Below are 22,444 nucleotides of genomic sequence, written 5' to 3' on the forward strand. Positions count from 1 at the left end.
TTTCTGATCAATTTTCCTCTGAGATGTCATCATTATCAAAGCTATTTTCAGTTGTCAGCTAAAATTCATACTCTTTGATGCTGATTCTGTCCATACTTTGGACTGCTCTTATTTTGTACCAACATATTGGATTATTGTGATAACATTTTTATCGTTCTTCTTTATTCCTACATTGAACATCTGGTTTTCTTTGGAATTCTATCAACTGATTTCTCTTCACTGGTTACTTTATCAAAGATCTATTTGATACCTTCTGTTCATTTTTCATCTCTGATATCTCCATGCTTGCCTTCCACTGTTTACTTCTGCTCATCCAAGGGGGATAGTCACAGTTTTTCACTTTCCATAGCATTCTTCTGAATCTCCCCTCACGCTGTCTCCCAGGAGCAGTTTGGGATGCAGCAGAACAAGGGGGTAGAGAAGTCATGCTCCTCAGACAGAAATACTTCAGTCTGCAGAAATTTTCAGAAGAATCCATTCTCATCTTTATGTTCTTCTGGTTCTCAGTTGCTTTGTAATGCTAAACTTCTTCCTTCACTTCACATTTTTGTGGTTTGCTCTCATCTATTTATAAAATTCCTTACCAAATGGTATTTAAAAATCCTTAAAGTTAATTTGATTTATGGCAGGCAAACAGGGAGATATAGTGGTCAGAGTTTAAGACCAAGACCCAGATTGGGCACCTGGGTTTAAGTCTCCACTCAGCCATAAGGCTCACTGGAGGGAGGAAAGTGGGATAAAAAAAAAGGAAATAAATACATATGTAGATTTGTTAGGAAGTAGCTGTGGGTTTTAGCATCCCCCACATAATAAGGCTGAAATCCCAAGAACACATTTTGGGAGTAAGCCCTCACTGAATGGGACCTAATTCTGAGTACACCTGGGTCTTATCTCTATTGGACCCTTTATCCTCTAACAGCCCAGATTATAAAAAACAAACTGCACCTTTTTTGATTTCCATTTTGATTTTGATTGCTTTAAATTTTCCATCTGCAACGTCCATGACTGACTCTGTGGTGGCACCACCTTTTCTCCGGGCTATCTGGGATCAGGTGTTATCCGCTAAATATGAGAAATACACTCTGAAAGCCCAGTATTACAAGTGTAGATGTCTGTTTATCTTCCACCCTCTTCTCTGAACCTTCACTGCTGACGTAGCACAATAATCTGTTACTCATTGGTCAGGGCGTCAATTCAAAGACTGTAGAAGACTCCCCCCCCCCCCCAGCTTGATCTGGCTACAGAGTCAGGGGACAAAAGGCTGGAAATAAAGCCCTCTCCAGTCTCATGTCCCTTCAATGCCAGCCGAAGCTCTCCCCCACCCCCTGCACTCTAGCTTCAGAACTGGCTGGGAAGGGAGATGAAAGTGCATGTGGCCACCCCCACTCCACCCCGATCAAGCAGGAAGGAGAGAGAAGATTGAAAATTGGAATGATTCAAATGCAGAATGTAGCATGTTAATAAAAGCTGTTTCCAGTTGGGAAAAAGGAATGATGCAGATCTGTTGCAAAATCCAGGATCAGATGGATCAGAATTCAGCAGGAACTTCAGCAGAAAAAAAATTGTGAGCACAGATAGTGCCCTTCTTAGGTTTGCTCCTTTAATTAACTTATAGATGTGCTGTAAAACAGTGGTCCCCAACCTTTTTATCACCGGGGACCGGTCAACGCTTGACAATTTTACTGAGGCCTGGGGGGTGGGTAGTCTTTTGCCGAGGGACATCACCGCCGCCTGAGCCCCTGCTCTGCTTGCTTTCCCACTGGCGCTCCTGACCACTGGGGGGCGCTGCCAGCAGCAGCTCCACAGTGCCACACTGAGGGGGAACCCCAGCTATGGCGGCCACTGGAGAGCACCAAAGTTGAGCCGGCGGCAGAGTGGCAGGGCAGCCCCCAAGGCAGCATCCAGGGAGGAGGATGAGGAGGAGCTGCGGCCCGGTACCAAATGATCCCTGGACCAGGAATGGTCCCCGGACCGGGGGTTGGGGACTACTGCTGTAAGATACAGGCTTGTAAATTGCTTGCTTGCAGCGGGTAAACCCCCAGTCTCAAACCACTGACTTTGAGAAAATGAAGAGCAAGAGAAAGAAATGACTGGAAAATGGCCTCCATAGTGACTGTCTTGGAACTTCCCCATGTCTGTATGAATCTTTACCATAGAGATTAGGGGAATTCTTCAGAGTATCACTCAGAATTGACATCACATCCTCCTCAAACTCTATACTCCCTTGACATAGCATTTGCCAAGACAGAGTTGATAACTCTAACAAGACTAGGAGCCACCCTTGCAGAGTGTTTGGAAGCTGTAGCTACTGTAGAATGCTATGGTTAGGCTACTGGTCAGGGCCATTTATCAATAACATTCAACTCTGTTATTTATAGCAATTACACTGGCTACCAATCCACTCCCAAGGCCAATTCAAGGTGCTAGTTTTGACCTTTAAAGCCCTGCATAGCTTGGGACTGGGTATCTGAAGGACTGTCTTCTCCCATATGTTCCTGTGTCAGAATTAGGATCAAGGGACAGCCCTCTCGACTGTCCCATCTAAGGATGGGTACAAACTGGATCACAAACTGAACTTTGTGATGAATTTTGGCCAGCTCATGGTTCACAAAGTGAAGTTCATAGCAGGTCAATCAGTACAAACTTTCCACGAACTTTCAAGTTTCATTCCAGTTTGTGAATAGTTACATTTCCAGACAGTCTGTCTCCACTCAGTCAAAATGTAGGTCATGTAGAGGAGCATTCAGGGGAGGTACCCTGGATGTTGATGTCTCTAGCTTGCACAGGATCCATTCTATACATCTGTCAAAATGACCACCTGTGACAACCATTTACCCAGAAAGCACTTTCCTGGGAAAACATTTGGGAGGCTATAAATCAGACCCCATAAATCCAATTGTCACCAAAATTGGAGAACAGCTAGAAAAAAATCAGCCAGAGATCCCCTGTGGGGTTGATGACTGTAGCTTACATAGGATGCATTATATACACTCCTGAACCTACCTACACCTGTCAAAGTAACAGGTTCAAAAGGTTAAGGAGTACAGGCAGGATGACCTAATATTTTGAAATGACCTAGTATCATTTTTCATATATTTTTGTATGCTGTTATTGTCAGTTACTTTGTCCTACCCATTTTTATTGCTCATATTGATGATTTGTTTCTTGTATGCAATTTGTACTCAATGTATACAAAGACAACCTTTCTATGCAGCCTGTATGTTCAGTATATGACATACCTAAGGCTGAAGTAGCTGGCGATGGATCCAGACAATAAAGGGGTAATGCTGATTGGGGTGGCTGATGCTTTACAGGGATTGGATCCACTTATCTTGGATGCAGTAGAGTTGGCATCTGCCAAACTGCTTAAGAGCTTGGAGGTGCTCATGGTCCCAGACTTGCTGCTGGAAAAGCAGACTGGCATTCTGGCCAAGAAATCTGTCTGTCAGCAGCATCTGGTTCATCAACAATCATCCTAATATTTAAAGCCTTTTGCATACTCAGAACCCCAGATCTGAAGAACTGTCTTTCCTCGTATGTCCCTGTGAGTTAACTGTGATCCTCAGGCTGCCACTTTCTGGTTGTTCCCCCCCCCCACACACACACACTTAAGTTTGTCCATGTGACATCTGCTAGAGCTTGGTCCTTTTCAATATGGCTCCCACCTTCCTGAGGGCTTTCTGAAGGTGGTGTCATCCCTGAAAACTATTAGGGGCCACTCAAAGGCCATTTTATTTGCTAGGGCTTTTACTAGGATTTTATCTGTATGGGATGTGTGGGAGAATGTAATACAAGGTAACAAAATAGCATGGAAATAAAGGCCGTGTGGCTTCAATTCATAAAAGAGAAACAAAAGAATATAAGAAGAACACAAAATAAGAAGTCAAATAAGGACAAAGTACTAGTCTGGATTTCCTGTTCACGTTAGGTATCCGAAGCCTGATTTAGAACAGGGAAACACAATCTCAATTTTTTTATATTTGCTTGAGATCTTTCAAAAGGGGAAAGTGTCACGTTGATTAAAAGAAATGGAATAATCTCCTGTGATGGCAAAAGAGGATATGGATTCCCTTAAGAGGTGTTGGAAGTTCCATGGACACAAAGCCCCAACTCAAGCAGTTTTAGGAGCAGAGAGGAGTTAATGCATAAATTAGATTTTTGACTGGAGGCAACTCTCTCTCTGCATGTGTCACATATGCCTCCAGGGATGAAGCTACCACATGTGTTTCAATAGGCACTTATTTTTAGCCCTGGGTGTATTCTCAGTGAATTTAATGCAGAAGGAAGAAGTCCTGGTTGCAACCGCACCTAGGGAGAGTGCAGTACATTACTGCCAACCAATGTTGTCATACGGCAAGCCCCTATTTTTCACTAAGCATGTGAATTATTTATGATGTCAGATGTAACCAAAGGGAAATATGGCACAGGACAAATCAAAGAAAGGCTCAGAAGATACATGGCTGAGGTCCACAAGGATTTTCAGGCAGTTAGAATCATAGATTCAGAGAGTTGGAAGGGACCTCCAGGGTCGTCTACTCCAACCCCCTGGATAATGCAGGAACTCACAACTACCTGCCCACCCACGGTGACCCCAATTTCATACCCAAATGATCCCCCCCCCACACACACACCAAAAATCTCCAGAATCCAGCCTAGTCTGGAGGAAATTCACCTACCATCACACAGCAGTGATCAGCAATTCCCTGGGTATGCAAGGAAGGGCCACAAGAGACAAACACTGCAAGTTCTTTTAGTACCCTTGGATTCAGTTCATTTGGCCCAGAGGATATGGTTTAATTTAAAGAAACTAGGTGTTTATGGACTACCCCTATAGCGACCCTAGGCCATAACTACTGCCTCTAATCCCGTGAAATGATTTTGCCATGTTAAGCATGATTCCCCTCACAAGACTGAGGAGAAGTGCGAATTGAACAGGTCAGCTCTCTCTTCATCATGTTACAAGGTCACTTTCTGGTTACTGCAATGGTCCTACCATGTCCTTATTCTTTTTCTTACTTTGAATATAACTAAAGAACCTTTTTTTGTTATTTTTATCTTTTCTTGCTAGCCTAAGCTCATACTTAGCTTCAGCTTTTCTAACACTCTCCCTATATGCATTGGTTATTTGTTTATATTCCTCCTTGGTTATAAAGTCCTTTTTCCATTTCCTAAATGAGTCTTTTTTATTACTCAATTCTTTTGAAAGTGGTTTATGAAGCTACGCTGGCTTCTTTAGGTTCCTCCTAGTTTTCCTTCTCAAGGGAATTGTCTGCCATTGCGCTTTCATTATTTCACTTTTGAGAAACTCCCAACCTTCTTGGATTTCCATCTGAAGTTTTTCTGAGCATGGGATTCTACCCAACATAACTTTAAGTTTGTTAAAATTTGCTCTCCCTCCCTTAGTTGTCCCAACAACCTCATGAGTTAGGTTAGGCTGACAAAAATGAGCAAGCAACTAGCTAGAGGTCATGAAGCAAACATTATGGCTAAGAGGTGATTTAGAATAATAGAATCAAAGGGTTTGAAGGTATATCCCAGGGGCATCTAGTTCAGTGATCCTCAACCCCCGGTCCGGTGACCAGTCCCAGTCCCGGGATCAGTTGGTATTGGGCCGCAGCTCTGTCTAAAACGTTAGGTGCTTCAGCCCAGTAACATTGACCCAACTTTGCAGAAGTCCAGGTCACAAAGCTCCCCTTCTCCATTCCTGCTCTGACTAGAACCCCCTCATCTCACGTCCAGGAATGCCTTATTCCCAGGGCAGCCCACACAACTCCATGGCAACGAGGTTCCTGCCTGCTGCCTTCAGCGCCCACGGTGAAAAGAAAGAGAGATCAGCTTGCTCCCCCGTCCTTCTCGTCCATTTGCTCAATCAGAGGAGCCACAGCGGCCGCCAGCTAAGCCTGTCCCTCTGGCGCCATCCAGTGACGGGTCCTCTAGTACAGTGGTCCCCAATCCCCAGTCCGGGGACCGGGACCGGTCCGTGGATCAGTTGCTACCGGGCCACGGCTCCTCCTTGTCCTCCTCCCTGGCTGCTGCCTCGGAGGCTGCCCTGCCACTCTGCTGCCGGCTTCCCTTTGGTGCCGCCATGGCTGGGGCTCCCCCTCAGTGTGGCACTGTGCAGCTGGGCGGCCGGAGGTCAGGGGCACCGGCGGGAAAGCAAGTGGATCAGGAGCTTAGGCGGCAACGGTGACATCCCTCGGCAAAAGACTACCCCCCCTGAGCCTCAGTAAAATTGTCAAGCGTTGACCGGTCCCCGGTGATAAAAAGGTTGGGGACTACTGCTCTAGTAGACTACCCACCTCCCGGGCCTTAGTAAAATTGTCAAGCATTGACTGGTTCCCAGTGATAAAAAGGTTGGGAACCACTGAATTCAGGAAATTGCCTCACTTCTTCCAGCCTCTAAGTCACTCTATCATACTGATGTAGTCAAATATTTTAGATGGGGACTAAGATAGTTTCTGCCCTAGTGACATTGTTCAGATTTGCATTTTTTTTTAAGTTGACTTTTTCAGCCACATCCACACTAAAATTTGCTCCATCAGGCACAATCCCAAATTACCTCCTCACTCGCCCCACAGCAAAGGAATCTCCAGAAAACCAGATTTAATCTTTCAAGTAGGGTCTAACGGGAACTAATTTGGGGCTGCCCAATGCGGAAATGCATGCAATTGGATTTTTCCCGTGCCCGCCATTTTGAATCGTTTGAGAACGCCCCTTTATTGTTGCTGTCCTCCCTCCCTCTCCCTTTTGTTCTGAAAATCAGCCTTTTAAGAAAAAGGGGCGATAGCGTTACAACACTATTTCGAAGATTTTTTAAAAAGCAGTCTAGCAGTCTTGCACAGTGGTTAATGTTATAACGTCAATTATAATGTTAATGTTATAACGTTATAACCCAGGTTTTTTTTTTCAAATTGCACATTCAGGAGAGTGGGGGGAAGGGGAGATGCAATCAAGGGTGCAGAATGGTGGGATTAAGGGCTCAATGAAAATGAAAGTGCAAGCAGGTCCCATTTCCCAAAAAAACCCAACACATTTTTAGAAAAGCGGAAGGGAGCAAAGCACAATGGGAGGCTGCCTCCATCAGACTAATTGAAGAAAGCATGTTGCGAATCTCAGACTGGGAAATAGGGGAAGAAAGCCAAAATGCAGAAACACTAGACTCCACTTGCAGCATCCAAAGTAAATCCAAAACGAGGCTAAAGCAAGGTATGTCTCCTAACGTGGAAACCTTCTAAGAATCAAGTGTGAGGGTGTGGTGGTGAGATGAGAACTGGCTACCTTGCAAAAAATCCATAAGATTCAGGAACAGGCTGTGAGATTCCATAGTGACTCATGACAACGTAAGTAGTTGAGGACCATATTTAAGTTCCATACAGAAACAGCCACGGATTGTACCAGCATCACATATTTTCCTGATTCTTCTCTTTATGCTTGTTTTTAAATCTATAACTGTGGGCAAGTGTGTGGGGGTAAATGTTACCATCCTTTAGGTGGCAACTGGAGATCTTCCACTACTCTAGACAACCAAGATCAGTCCCCTGGAGAAAAAGACTGTTTGGAATACCTACTCTATGGTATTAGAGTAGGCTTGGGGTAGTGGTTAAGAGGAGCAGTTTCTAATCTGGAGAGCTGGGTTTGATTCCCCAGTCCTCCACACGCAGGCAGCTGGGTAACCCTGGGCCAATAGCAGCCCTAATAATGCTTCTGACCAAGCAATCTTTTCAGAGCTCTCACAGCCCCACCTGTCTCACAGGGTGGCTGTTGTGGGGAATGGAGGGAAGGTGATTGTAAGCCGCTTTGAGACTCCTTTGGGTAATGAAAAGCGGGGTGTAAAAACCAACTCTTGTCTTTCTGCTGAGGTCCCTCCTTTCCTCAAACCAGGACCCACCTCGCCCCCAAAAAACCTCCAGGTATTTCCTAACTCATAGTGGGCAACCCAAGTTGGGATTCACTTCAGCCACTATTCATATGGCCCTCCCCTCCTTCATGGCTGCTTTGAAAGATCAAACAACACATGTAGTTTAATCTCTTTACTGAAGGCCAATTCCTAGGCTCTTTGAACATCCTTTGAAAATAACAATCGCATGGTTCTGTATAAGACACTTTAAACACATTTTTTTCAATAATTTAGAGTGGATGCGACCATGCTTTTTACATTTCACCCTTGGACACTGAAGTAATAACACCACTCAAAGAAATATATGCATACATTGATTAACAATGAGATACATAAACAGTGTTCTGAGTGTCCATGGAGAGAGCATTAGTACAGCTTTGATGCTGAAATATAAGAGCGTTTTTTACTATGGAAAGATTATGCTGCATACCAATGAATGCCGGCCCTAGTAGGATACCTTTAAAAGATTAATGGATTTACAAAATAGCTACACTGGTCCCTGATGTGTTGGGTGACCCTCTGCAATGGCCCAATGATCAGAGTTATGACTTGAAATGAAGATTCCTCTAATCCTGATCAGGGAGAACCTCACTTTAGAGAAACTCAGAGTCCTAAATGGGCTTCACAAAAGTTTGTGCAAGAATAAAAACATACTCATCTTTATTTTATTTCAGATTTGTATGCTGCCCTTCCCCAAAGGCTCAGGGCAGTTCGCAGCATACGATAAAATGCATAATTTAAAACACATCCATATACATAACATTAATTTTTCAAAAATCAGTCCACTTAATTTAATTTGAAAGCCATATCAAGTCACCACCTTCTCTCTGATGGGAGAGAGGGAAACAAATTGCATTCTCAATGTTAATTTTGGGATTTTTCAGGTTGGCCATTTTGAATAGCAAAAAAATGGCTACACACACACACTAGGGACATAGCCCACTGCATCCAGGAATGCAATGGCCACTTGATTGGGGGGGGGGTGGTGGAAGAACTCTGCAGATGGCCTCTCTTTCCCTACAGGACCTGGAAAGGCTGTAGGCTGAAGGCCTCCAGGAAGGGAATTCACCCGCAGGGGCAGCTCTCACGTGGTAGAGATCTACAGCCTTGGAGCCTCAGAGGGAAGTGGAAGGAGAAGGGGGATGTTCAGGGGTGGGGAACGGAAGGTGATTGGCTGGCTGCTAGACAGACAGGCAAGCTGGTTGCAGGAGGAGGCACTCAGGGTCGGGACAGCTGCCCTGAGTGGGTGTTAAGCCATGAGACCAGCTCCTCCTCCTGGCTTTTACCAGAAATATTAAATAGAACAGATATTTGGTTGAATCAGCTTCGATTAGCCAAATGCACACCCCTAATGGGCAACACAGGAAAGCAAGATGAAATCACTAACCCTCTTGGTGGCTAGTTCCTTAAATTGCTAGTAGGTGGCATCAGTGCTGCAAAAGGTAAAGCCAACCCCTTTGAGGTGGCCAGGAAAGTAGTGCTTTACCAGGAGATTCAGATGGTCACTGGGGCTTAGATGTAGGCTGACCGTATTTTCTTGATACAGGAAGGGGACGCTGAGATGGCAAAAATGGGACAGGGCATAAATATTCTGTATTTGTGGAAGTAAGGCAATAAAAATGTTTTATAAACATATTGAGTTTGCCGTTATTCCTGGGCCTACAAATACATTAACAATTTAAGTCCTGGCCTTCTCCCTCTGCAGGCCAGAAGAACTCAGCTAGAGGAAAGGGTTTTTAACCATATCTTTAATCACATAAGCCCTTTCTTAAAGCAGCCCCAAAAGGAATAAAATAGAATGACTTCCCTAGTTATTGGGCCAATCACATATCACCCACCTGACAATAAATTAAGAGTTTAAAGGTCTGGCCTGCCTCTCTCTCTCTCTCTCTCTCTCTCTCTCTGCAGGCCACAAGAATGGAAGGGGTAGGGCTCATGCAGATGCAAGTTTACTGACTGCCCTGGGTTCAAACTGTAACTGTTTAATAAAAATCAAAAAATGAAAATTATATGGGTTACATTAGCATACAAGCAAAACAAAAACAGTACAGCGATTATGTACCTTTTATTTAAAAGGAGACAAAGTGGACATTTTTTGTTAAAATAAGGCCAGGAAATGTGAGGAAACGGGTACTGTCCCCTTCAAAGGGGTACGAATGGTCAGCCTACCTAGGTGTCTCAGACAGCCCAACAGGTGTCAGTGGATAAACGAGGTGTTCTGCCATACTAATAAAGAAATGCTTGTATCCACAGTATCAGGCTCTTCTTAAGAATTCTCATTGTGGTACCTGCTGACCCCTTATCAAGTGCCTGACAAATGTTTTTGGATAGTGGGTAGAGCCAGGTGGGGATCTTGCCCAGCACACCTTCTGATAGGCTATCAAAGACCTGATTCAGCTGTATGGATTGCTTTGGTGGCTCCCACCAATACAGGGTTCATGTGACTGTCTCTCACTCCTTTTTCCTAGTGTACCGAGTTACCCCTCTTCTTCACCATGCTTAGCTTTCTCTGATGTGTGTATGACTCCACCTCCTGTAGCAGCCATTTTATGACTGCACCCACAACACAGAATTCCAAAGGTCCCTGCAGGCTGATAAAGGTTGGAACCTCTAATATCATATTATATAATTTCTGCTAATGGAGAAGGGAGAGATTTTTCCAATCCAGCCCCTTCCACTATAGTACTCTAATTTAGATGGGCCCTGGGGCTTCCACTGGGAGGCGGGAGGCAAAGAAGTTTCATTCTCTTAATGGAAGTGCCTTGCATTAGTAGAAACTATTATCAGGATCCGGCCAGAACATGGCACGGCTGAGGGAGGGAGTGGGGGGATCGGAGATCGTGGTGACAGCTGGGCCATGGAATCACCAAGAGTCAGACTTGACTGAATTGGCTGACAACAACAACATCATCAGAAGCCAACCTGTGGAATGTAACATCCGCGAGGTGTAAGTTTTGGGTATTGAGGTGTGTTTGGATAGGAAACTTAGATAGACTTTCTATTATCTCTTTCGAACGCATGAAAAATGAATAGAGGCAATGATTTAAAATGTCAAGGTTAGAATGGAGGTAGTTCCTATCAAATGGCAAACCTCCTCATCTGGCTGCATAATTCATTGCATGAACTATGAGTGATGCCCAGTAAAAACTTCAGCATACTTTCAAATTCTAATCTAAGACTAAAAAGAGACTTCCTTTCAATTAGTTTTACCCTACAAATTACGGTATTTTAATTGGATTTTCAAAGGCATCAGAAAGCAGAAAGCAGCGTGCATACTACAGGTTTTTTACAAAGCCAAAAAAAGTGGACCTTTAGGCATCTCTCATCTCTAAGCTGCTGGCTTCATAGGAATAAATCCCATTAAGAGTAATACTTTACCTATAGGGCTAATAACCATAGCATTAGAAGTTTCTCTTTTTCTAGCTGGGATCTCGAAACGTGGGAGGCAGTCAAAATGAAAAAAAAGATATATATTATTTATTTAGTGTTAATTAACCTGGAAGATGGATTGTCTGCATTCTGCATTCTGTTCCTATGCATGTCTGGCTTGGAAGTCTGTCACATTTTATTATGTATTTATTATGTGCTGTCAAGTAGCAACCAAATTCTGGTGACCCCAGCACGGGGCTTTCGAGGCAACAAGGTGCAGAAGAAAAGGGGTTGGGTTTTATAACTCACTTTTGTGTAACTTAAGGAGTTCCAACATGACTTACAATTGCCTTCCTTTCCCCCTCTCCCCACAAAAGTCACCTGTTATTGTTGGATGGATGGATGGATGGATGGATGGATGGATGGATGGATGGATGGATAGATGGATAGATAGAATGAATGAATGAATGAATGAATTTATAGGCTGCCGCTCCTGGACCAGCCAGCTTGCAGTGGTTAGCAACAAAAAAATTAAATACAGGAATTAAAATGACAGCATATTTTACAAACATTACAACTTTACTAAACATAAAACTATCCACCCCCCTGCACAATTCCTCCCCCCCCCAGCTGCCATATTTTTAAGGTAGGCACTAGATGTCAGGTATTAGAGGATGGGGCCCAAGATCTTCCCTTAGCCCGGCCTCAACCAAGTGCCTGGTGGAAGAGCTACATCTTGCAGGCCCTGTGGAACTGAGTTTTTAGGTAGGTGGAACTGAGAGAGTTCTGACAGAACTGTGACTGACCCAAGGTCACCCAGCAGGCTTTATGTGGAGGACTGGGGGAAATCGAACACAGTTCTTCAAATTAGAGTCTACCTCTCTTAACCACTAAAACCATGTTGGCAACTTAGAAGCAAAACAGCTGGGGAGGGATTTAAAGGGAGCAGCCCGCCTGTCATTATTAGCTGTTTGGTGAACACTGTTGCCTGGGAAGGGAGAGAATCATGCACACAATCCCCCCCCCCCCCAATTTTCCTGATTTGGCTGGATTGATCTGAAATAGTGAAGGGGTATTTGTGCTATTTGTATTTCCCTGGATCATTTCTTGCCAAATCTGAAACAATACAGTTTTTTGTGCACATCCCTAGATGCCGTTAATGCAAATTAAACTCATATGGAAGAAGAAGAAGAGTTGGTTCTTATATGCCACTTTTCTCTACCCGAAGGAGTCTCAAAGCGGCTTACAGTCGCCTTCCCTTTCCTCTCCCCACAACAGACTCCCAGTGAGGGAGGTGAGGCTGAGAAAGCCCTGATATTACTGAAGAAGAAGAGTTGGTTCTTATATGCCGATTTTCTCTACCCGAAGGAGTCTCAAAGCGGCTTACAGTCGCCTTCCCTTTCCTCTCCCCACAACAGACACCCTGTGAGGTGAGAGAGCCCTGATATCACTGCTCGGTCAGAACAGCTTTATCAGTCCTGTGGCGAGCCCAAGGTCACCCAGCTGGTTGCATGTGGGGGAGCGCAGAATCGAACCCGGCATGCCAGATTAGAAGTCCACACTCCTAACCGCTACACCAAACTGGATATATGAAACTGCCCTGTACTGAATCAGAACATTAGTCCATCACAGCCTGAATGGTCTACTCTGACTAGCAGTGGCTTTCTAGAATCTCTAGCAGAGGTCGTTCATAGCAGATAACTAGAGGTGACAAGGATTTAACCTGGCATCTTCTGCATGCCAAGCAGATGCTCTGCCGCTGAGACACAGCCCCTCAAAGTGCCCTTTGAAAAGTAAGCATGTTAAGTAATCCTACATGTGGCAACAAACGTCATTTTTGCAGACATGGGTGATACACCTAAATTCATTTATGTTGGCACCTATCAGAGTTGTAAAGATTGCATCCATCGATTTAATTCTGATTTCTTGCCATGTTTTCCAGGGTCATTTCTGTGCTTATCACAATCCTTTACTCGTGTCCTTTTTTGACTCTTCCTTTTACTGTTCCCTGTAGCATTACCTCTGCCCATCATTTCACATTTTTATCAACCCTTCTCAAAGTTCAGTCGCCTCGTCCTTGTTAAGTAATCATCCTCTTTTCATATTTGTGTGCACATGTGCAAAATATGAATGCCTGCTTAAATACATGCCTTAAAACACATAAATATACAATCAGATTTTTCTAAATGCAATCATCATACTTTATAATCTGTCAATTATTTTGCTTTTCTGTTGTGATTTCCACAAGAAAGAGAATCACCATAATGGCATCTCAAGTAATCGTCTGAACTCTCTTATGCACACCAATATGAAGTGAACTCCCTTGTCTCAATCCACAGGTTACTTGCATGAACTTTGTCAGCTAATTTACACATTGCAGAGTATACTAGTTGCATCCAGGTCAGGGCTCCCACCCTGTCTTCTGTGTTGCAGATGTGACTTCCTCAAGACCTTGTAGTAGACTGTGCCTAATTCAGATCAGGACTGTGGTATATGTAGAGAAGAGGCTTCACCCTTCCCCCAGCATCATTTTCCTTAGCTTCAGGTTTAATCATAGAGTTTCTGGTGATTCCTAGAGCTACCCAACATTACTTCCAGGTTTTCCTTGGATGTGGTGTAGCAGTGCAAATGATGTTGCCTGGCAACCCTGTTCCTTCATTATTGCTCAGCACATCCTCAGCTAGCCTTTCCCTAGGGAAGTGCAAGGAAGAAAAATCCAGAGTGTTTTGGATTCAGCCTGAAGCGATTTGGACTGAATCTGATTCACTCATGGCTTGTACTAATTGTGTCTAATCGATTCCACTGAATGGGAATCGCCATTGAAATCTATGGGAATTTTCTCTTTTCATCTTTTCTGGGTTCTGAGGTGGGGGTAGGAGTTTGAGGTAGATGCACCAAACTTGCAGTGTGGCTTCAGAAGCCTCTTCTCAAAATAACCCCCAACTTGAGAAAAGATTGGACCAGGGGATCAAATTCTAGGGGTACGCAAAGAGATGCCCCATCAGACTTCCATTATTTCTAAAAAAAACAGATTATCTGTTCTGTTTATAAATTCTCATAATAGGAAATAATAGAGGTCAGATAGGTCTAATCTTTTTGCAGCCTGGGAGTTCTTTTGAGGAGAGGCTCCTGAAGTCACACTGCAAATTTTGTGCCTCTATCTCAAACCCCCACCCCCAGAGCCCAGAAAAGACAAAAGGGGAAACTCTTTAACCTTTCTCTTTCCCACATATCGTGACAAATTGCGATTCAGTGATTTGAACAAGGTTGATTTGGCCATCAAAACTTAGTGGGGAATGGCAATTCAGACAAGATTTGGCCAATTCATGTCTGAATCAGGGCTGATTTGGCTACTGTTTGGCCAATCCAAATCGAATAATAAATTCTAGATTAGCAGTGTTCAAACTTGGGGTCTCCTGGACCTGAATTCCACACCCCATTGACTTGCGGTTCATGTTATAAAAAACCCACGATCTGTGAGCCCCGACACTATAAAGAAAAGTAGTATAGTTTTGCCATTAAAAATGGTATGCAAATTTGTGGAGTAGAAGCCACTCCATATATAAGTTTCCTCAGATACGTATCTAAGTGCCGGATTACTCTCCAAAGAGTAACAAGAGATGAAATTCATAATTATGTTGAAAGTGGTAGTAGGCCTTCAGGAAAGGGGAACTGCTAAAAGAGCACAAAATACCTTCAGATAAAACCAGTATGATTAAAAACTTGTTCTAAACATTCTGAAAGCCTAGGATAAAGAATTCTATTGACACTTGGTTGTGGTGAACTCTGTTAACTCACACCTGGTCCTTCTGCTAAATGATGTTAAATGCTTATTTCTATGAAATGTCACACCATGTCAATAAGTACTGTCAGAAGGCTTAATTGTATTATCCCAGCTGACAGGAGTTTCCATCTGGGGATCTGAAAGATTTGGTTTGAGGCAAATGTTCATGCAAAATACTTAAAGATATATTTTTGGAAGCACTTTATCTTCAGACTTGACATGGTTCTCACAAGTATTTCTAGTGTTTAATTCAAATATGCTTGCCTGTAATTTATACCAAAATGCTTGTTATCAAAAGATCAGTCATGGCTTGGGATAGGCCTTCAGACTGAGATGGTTGAAAATATAGGCAAACATTCTGGGGAAAAGCACATAGGTTTTCTCCCTCCCTTCCCCCAGTGCACCAAAGATGGAGGGGGTAGGGTTGACAGATCCAGATTCAGAAACTCCTGGAGATTTGGGAGTGGAGCCTGGGGTGGGCAGGGACCTCAGTGGGGCCCAATGCCATAGAATCCACCCTCCAAAACATCCATTTTCTCAAGGGGAACTGATTTCTGGAGATCAGCTGTTATTCCAGGGGATTCCTGGGTCCCACCAGAAGTATATAACATTTTTTGAAAGCTATTAATGTATGCAAGTGTCTTCTTTTGGCTTCCCAAACCTTTAAAATCTGTTTGCACTCCTTGAAATATGACATAACACTTCAGTGGGGATACACCCCCTCCCTACAGACTGTGAAAGATTTTATTGTAATTCTGCATCTACATACCCATGATGATTTGATTGTTACATTCCCCTAACATTAAAGATAGCATTTTCCAGGATTACTTCTAATTCTTCATGTATTCTTCACACACAAGAGGGAAAAACCCACTCCCTTTGGAGACAGATTTCTGTCTATGTAAATAAAAACCTGCTCACCTTGTCACCCCAAAGCAGTTAACTGTCTCACTGTGGACTCTAATGGCTAAACATCCTCATGACAGTGAACTTGTGGGTGGGTGACCTTGATTTAAATACCCAGAGTCCACAGGGGTGTTATTTTTGTGCTTGCAGAGTTTTAGACTAATATTGTTTTGTTTCATAGATGAGCACCAAGCATTAAAGTAAGTGTAGTTGTTTATCAAGCCATTACTATTATTTTCAAAATGAACAGTGCATAGAGAATGCAATGAATTTCATTCCCCCATCCCTCACGTACTCCCTCAAAATCATTAACTTGGCTGCGACTGTTTTTTCCCCCCTCCATGATACATGATAATGAAGTAATAAAATACATAAACCTCTTATCTAAACCAACATTTGGAAACTACACTTCTACGGCTTTGTGTAGCATCTGGGTTCTTCCGTGCCATTTTTTGATCTGTTTAGAGAAGCTGATTAAATTTAAACACAAAGGAAATAGCAAACTCTTCCCCAATGAGAACAGCTTAGCATCGCTTCGAGTAAAATATATGCAAAACACCAACAGATAGTTTGTAATGAATTATAATTCAAAAGATACGGCTTACATTTTTCATGTGTTTTAGGCTTTAGATCAGATGTAAGTTGGTGTTGTGCAATGAGAGCTGCGGAGGGTTGTGTTTTTATTTTGATGTTTGACCTTAGGATACAACGGTGCATGTAAAGTAGAAATTTTGAGTATGCACGCATATCTAAGAAAACACCCCAGCCAAGAAGTATCTCATATCCCTTTTTAGTTAAAGACAAGTGAAGGCTCTAGCTCCAGCTGTCACTGAAATGGAAGACTTGGGGGAGCTAGATTTCTCCTGAACACTATGGATCTGTATGTGTGAAGTTTTCTTTCACTCCCCTGTAACTGTTAAACCATGTGCTGACATCATATAACATTGAATATTTTACCAGAAGCAGATAATGAAGTGAGCAGGGGACATGGAGGTAAAAATAAATCAATCCCAGGGGGTCAGATTGTCCTGGGGGTCCAAGAAGTCAGGTAGTCCACCTGCCCCATTTTCTTCTCATACAAGAGTAAGGGAACAGCACACATAATGCCCAGTGATCTGAACCATGGCTGAAATCCCAGAACTTCAGCAACAGCTAGAAGCCTCTCTAATTGCTTGTGTTAATGCTTTGCTGGAATCCAGTCAGAGTAGACTGCCTCTTGCAGCAAAAGGGCACTATATTTTCCAAAGTGAGAGAATCTGAATTTCTTTTCCCTGCTCTTTTCCCCTTACTTTTAAAAGTTAAATAAAATCCATAATTGATTAATGTGTGTGTGTGTGTGTGTGTGTGTGTATGTATGTATGTATGTATGTATGTAATTTATTTTTGAGCCAGGGAAGAATGGAATCCTTAACACTATTTCGCTTCCTTATATATTTGGGAAACAGCTTTCTGGGAGGAGACTGTCTGGGGCCCTGTCCATCCAGGTCCACCCAGATTGGCCCTTCCCCTCCAGCTCCCACCCTCCCTCCTTGCCTAGAAGCCTTGTGGCTGTGGTGTCCATTGTCACCTATGAGGAGAGAGGCAGCAACAGGCCTTTGCGGCCTGCAGATACACTCCTGCTGGGAGGGAACCGGGGGGGGGGGGAGTTTGCAGACTCTTTGCGAGCCACAAAGTCCTGTCACCGCCAGCAGGGGGGGGCTTTCCAGTCCTTTTAGCCCATTTTGCGGGCCAAAGGTAGCCACGGCCACCCTCTCACGCCCTCCTGCCTGACGCCTCTTTCAAAGCCCATTTTTAAAATGGCTTTAAATCTAGTATAAAAATAAAATTATATTATTATCATAACCATTATTATGATGATGCTTCCTTCCCTCCCTTTCAAAACCTGTGTGTATTTGGAGGGAGGGAGGTCTTTGGGTTGTCATGCTGGAAGTACTGAAGCCGGTGTAGTTCAATGGGGTTTATACTTGGTGTGTTTGTGCGTCTGAAGGCCTCGGAATGACCGCAAATAGGAACATAAAATTACTTCTGAGTTAAATTGGACAGCCAAGGCTGAACTAGATTTCATATTCATGTTACCCCAAAGGCCACTAATTATGGTGATGATGATGAACGCTGCCTAGTTTACCTGTACAGATTTATGCTGGTATTGGAACTGTGCATTCTGTGACGAGACGCTTTCTCCTCTTTCGAATTGGTTCTTCACGCTTGCTAAGCCTCCAGGTATCCTGCAAGCCTCTGATTCCTCCAGAGCCTGGTGGGATCAACAAAACAAAGTTGTTTACTAAATGTAGTCAAAAAAAATCGCGGAGCGCCATTGGTGTTTGAATGCCTGTTAATTTTTCATAAATGCATTTATTTTTATGTGTGCAACCCGTACACTTTGCAAATGAATGAGTTACTCGGTATTTTTCCTAACTACAACTTGATGGTGCCCGTTCTTACCAATTGCGCGGTTTCATTTTATTGGGTGTTTTTTTAAATCTTTTTTTTTCAGGAGGCTGCAAAAACATTTTAAATATTAAAATGTGCACAAAAAGAAAACATGGAAAATATCCATAAGGCAATTTTCAGAAATGTGTTCTCCTTGGGTAAAGTGGATTCAGCCACTTTCTGGGTCAACGTCACTGATTTTATTCCGTGTTCGCATACATTTCTCCATAAGTCATGACAAACTTATAACAAAGCAAAGCCCATTAGCAAAATAATATCAGCAAAATACTTAAAATATGAATGGGTGATACATTATCAAGATTTCATTCTCAGGAGCTCACTGTGGTATCATTACCTCATTGATTTAAAAGATTAAAGGCATACTAACAATAAGCAGTCTTCAGAATCCCCTAATCCACAGCTTCTTCAGGGCCATTAACAACTTTATACCATCAGGTGTTCAGAGACAAGGAGGAGATTCTGTTGTTATATAGCTATAAATTAATCTCGTTTCAAAACCAACATGCAAGGTCTCAAAGGCCTCTTCCATAATGCTAAAGGATTAGCACAATAATGCAGACCTTACTGGGTGTTTCGGAAGAACTGTGTTCAGGCACTGATCACAGAGTCACAAAGCAAGTTAAAAGCCAAGCTTCCGTTGACAAATTGGAAACTGGAGATTTTAAGGCGATCCTGAAAACCTCCATTTCCAGACCTTGGCCATCTGTAATGCATCAGAAGCTACGTAGTTCTAATTATGACTAATTACCACTAATTAATTGCGCGTGGAGGGGGGTTCTCTACTATAAGGCATCTCAAAATGGCTCACAATCAGCTTCCCTTCCTCTCCCCACAACAGGCACCGTGTGAAGGGGGTGAGGCTGAGAGAGCTCTGAAAGAACTGTGATAGGCCCACACCACCAGGTTTCATGTGGAGAGATGGGGAGGCAAACCTGGTTCTCCAAATTAGAGGCCGCTGCCCTTAACCATGAGACCAAGCTGGCTCTCTCACATGCTTCTTCTTTTCTCTACCTATAAAAGCCTCCATCTTCTGGATGAGGGGTAGTCAAACTGCAGCCCTCCAGATGTCCATGGACTACAATTCCTATGAGCCCCTGCCAGTGAATGCTGGCAGGGGCTCATGAGAATTGTAGTCCATGGACATCTGGAGGGCCGCAGTTTGACTACCCCTGTATAGATTACTACTAGTCTGGCTTGGTTCTGTTGCAGGGCGAAAGATCCACAGATGTTCTGCCCAGCCCTGTAGCAACAATGGTGAAAAAAGGGGCTGGGCCCCATGTGTTTTGTCATGCCCCTCCAATCAGCGCTCCAGGTTGGTGTCAGAAGCGGAGGCAAAAAGATGTGACTTCTGTCTTAAGTCTTCCACATGTGAATTCTCTTTGGAATTGACTGCAACAGAATTAGCAGTTGACAGGGCTGAAGAGTCCGGAATCCAGCTTTTTAAAAAGCAGGGGTGGAGGGGGGGGGGAGAGGTGTAAAATCATGCTGATGTGAAGCAGAGAAGATAAATAAAGATGGTTGACGTACTCACCCCCCCATAAAAAAATTCTGTCTATGGGCCTGATTCTGCCTTGTTCAAGTTCAAGTTTATTGAATGGTGTGCAATACAGCTTAGACAAACCTAATGTTCATAATGTTATATTATTATGTTATTATACACTGAGTTATTTGTACAGTTTGATGTAAACCACCCTGAGCCGGTTTAGGGCGATAAATAAATGAATGAATGAATGAATGAACGAACGAATAAATAAATAAATATGTGGCAAAATCAAACCTGTACTGAATGATATGCTCCTGATGAGGAAGCCCACATTTTCTGGTGGCTGCTTCACTCATCCTTGTCTTGATGCCCCTGAACGGTGTGTGTTTGTGTGTGTGTGTCCCTCTTTGTTTTTCTTCAGGAGAGAGCTAGGTTTGTTTCACTCAGTAGTGTAGTATATATTCTGCCTATGAGTATATTTGTTTCTTACATACTGTTTGTTTCTTACATACTGTTCTGTTGTTTAATAACAACTGAAGGGCAGGCGGGGTTGACGTGTCTGTTTGACTCTGTAATACAAGTTTCATAAATCTGCACGCCGGGTCCTCACATCCTTGTATATTAAAACGATGAAAAATAGATGAATGCTCACATTACAAATGTCCATTGTGCCTTTGATTTTCTAGAATGGCCGGGAAATGATTTATTTTCAGAGCTCTTTGTGTTCTGGGCCAGAATATGATCACTCAGGGACTTCACAGGTCTAAGGCTGAGGAAGTGACTTACAAAACATGTCTTGTTTTCTGATGACTCTACTTAGAAGAAGTGTTGTTTTTTGCACCCTGCTTTTCACCGCCTGAATGAGTCTCAAATTGGCTTACAATCGTCTTCCCTTCCTCTCTTCACAACAGACACCCTGTGAGGTAGGTGAGGCCGAGAGAGCCCTGAGAGAAAGTGCTCTGTGAGAATTGCTCTAACAGGACTTGTGAACTGGCTCAAGGTCACCCAGCTGGCTGCATATGGGTCAGAGTGGGGAAGCACACCTGGCTCGCTGGATTGGAGCCAGTTTGGTTAGGAGTGCGGACCTCTAATCTGGTGAGCCGGGGTAGATTCTGCGCTCCCCCACATGCAGCCAGCTGGTTGACCTTGGGCTCCCCACGGCACTGATAAAACTGTTCTGACTCAGCAGTAATATCAGGGCTCTCTCAGTCTCACCCACTTCACAGGGTATCTGTTGTGGGGAGAGGATAGGGAAGGCGACTGTAAACCGCTTTGAGACTCCTTCGAGTAGAGAAAATCGGCATATAAGAACCAAGTCTTCTTCTTCTTCTTCTTCTTCTTCTTCTTCTTCTTCTTCTTCTTCTTCTTCTTCTTCTTCTTCTTCTTCTTCTTCTTCTGTTACAAGTGGTATCCAGACCACCAAGAACCCCAGGAGAAAATGGTTACTCCGGAAGGTGGGTTCTATGGCATTATATTCTGTCCCAAAACCATGCCCTACCTCCACCCACAAAGTCTCTAGGTATTTCCCAACCCAGAGGTAGCAACCTTCTTGAAAGCCCAGCACAATATTCATGAGAATTCTACCCATCCCCTAAACATAGGCTGATAGTCATTATCTGCTAATGAAAGTTACAGTGTAGCTTTTTTTTTTCCTGTTGGAAGTCATCAAAGTCAAGGTGTCCTTCCCCTCCCCTGTTCTCTTCTTAGAGTGGAGAGTTTTTTTGTTGCATTCCTTCCAATGAGGTTTTCACAATAAGGCAGTAAACAGCTGAAGACACCAGGATCTGACATATTTCTTAAAAACACTTTAGCAGCTAGCAATTTGGTGGGGAATGTAATTTCTTTGAAATGTCCAAGTCATTTTGGGTAGCTAGTACATATATCTGAGGAGCAACTAGGCATGTCCTAACAAAACAGTCTTGCTTTCCAAAGGATGCAAAAGACATGATGTTATATTTGAAGATCTATGTTTTGGCAGAGCAAATGTGAAGAGCCAGTTATATTAGCAAGTGGCCATTTCATGCATGCCTAGCACAAGCCAGTGAATTCCCCATGATTTGTGATGGGCAATTCTAGTCTCACACACTTTAAGCTCTCCACTGAATGTTACTTAGATAAAGGCCATTGGCAAATATCCCCGGTCTTTTCAGATATTGTGTTCGAGCAAAACTCACACCGATTTCAGCGTTAGATTGGACTATGTCTGGAGTCTTTAAGTGGCACAGCACATTCAATATTCAGTTAATTTATAATGCATAGGTATCTAGAATTCTTAATATAGTTCTTCCATTTTAAGAGAGATTACAGGTTTCCATTAAGTCCCCTTTTTAATTATAGAAGATCTCTGTCACACAAAAACCCTTGTATAATCTATTCCAAGTGAAAAATATAAGGGAAAATTAATTATGTTTACTATATATCCCCCCCCCCCCTGTTTTCTTCCCTCACAGAATTAAAAAAAGCATGAATAAAATTTCCAGAATCCACTGACTACACTCAAACCTGCTTGGCTTCCTTCCATGTCATGGGCCCTCCTGACAGTATCATGAGATAC

General features: G+C 43.2%; 1 protein-coding gene and 1 long non-coding RNA gene across 4 annotated transcripts in view; one reads left to right on the top strand and one right to left on the bottom strand.

Annotated features, from left to right (window-relative positions):
- The window catches only part of LOC143829271 (uncharacterized), a 62,695-nt gene extending 52,198 nt beyond the window's left edge, over positions 1–10,497 (top strand). The window contains exon 4 of the long non-coding RNA XR_013228046.1: positions 10,366–10,497. This is a non-coding gene — a long non-coding RNA (uncharacterized LOC143829271). The remainder of the gene's footprint in view (positions 1–10,365) is intronic.
- XIRP2 (xin actin binding repeat containing 2) overlaps positions 1–22,444 on the bottom strand; it is a 115,147-nt gene that overhangs the window by 42,287 nt on the left and 50,416 nt on the right. For all 3 annotated transcript variants that reach the window (XM_077319813.1, XM_077319814.1, XM_077319815.1), the window contains exon 3: positions 18,082–18,207. In XM_077319813.1, the coding sequence (XP_077175928.1) occupies positions 18,082–18,207 (126 nt within the window). The remainder of the gene's footprint in view (positions 1–18,081; positions 18,208–22,444) is intronic.

Source organism: Paroedura picta, chromosome 2 (genome assembly GCF_049243985.1).
Source record: "Paroedura picta isolate Pp20150507F chromosome 2, Ppicta_v3.0, whole genome shotgun sequence".
In the NCBI taxonomy this organism is placed as follows: domain Eukaryota; kingdom Metazoa; phylum Chordata; class Lepidosauria; order Squamata; family Gekkonidae; genus Paroedura; species Paroedura picta.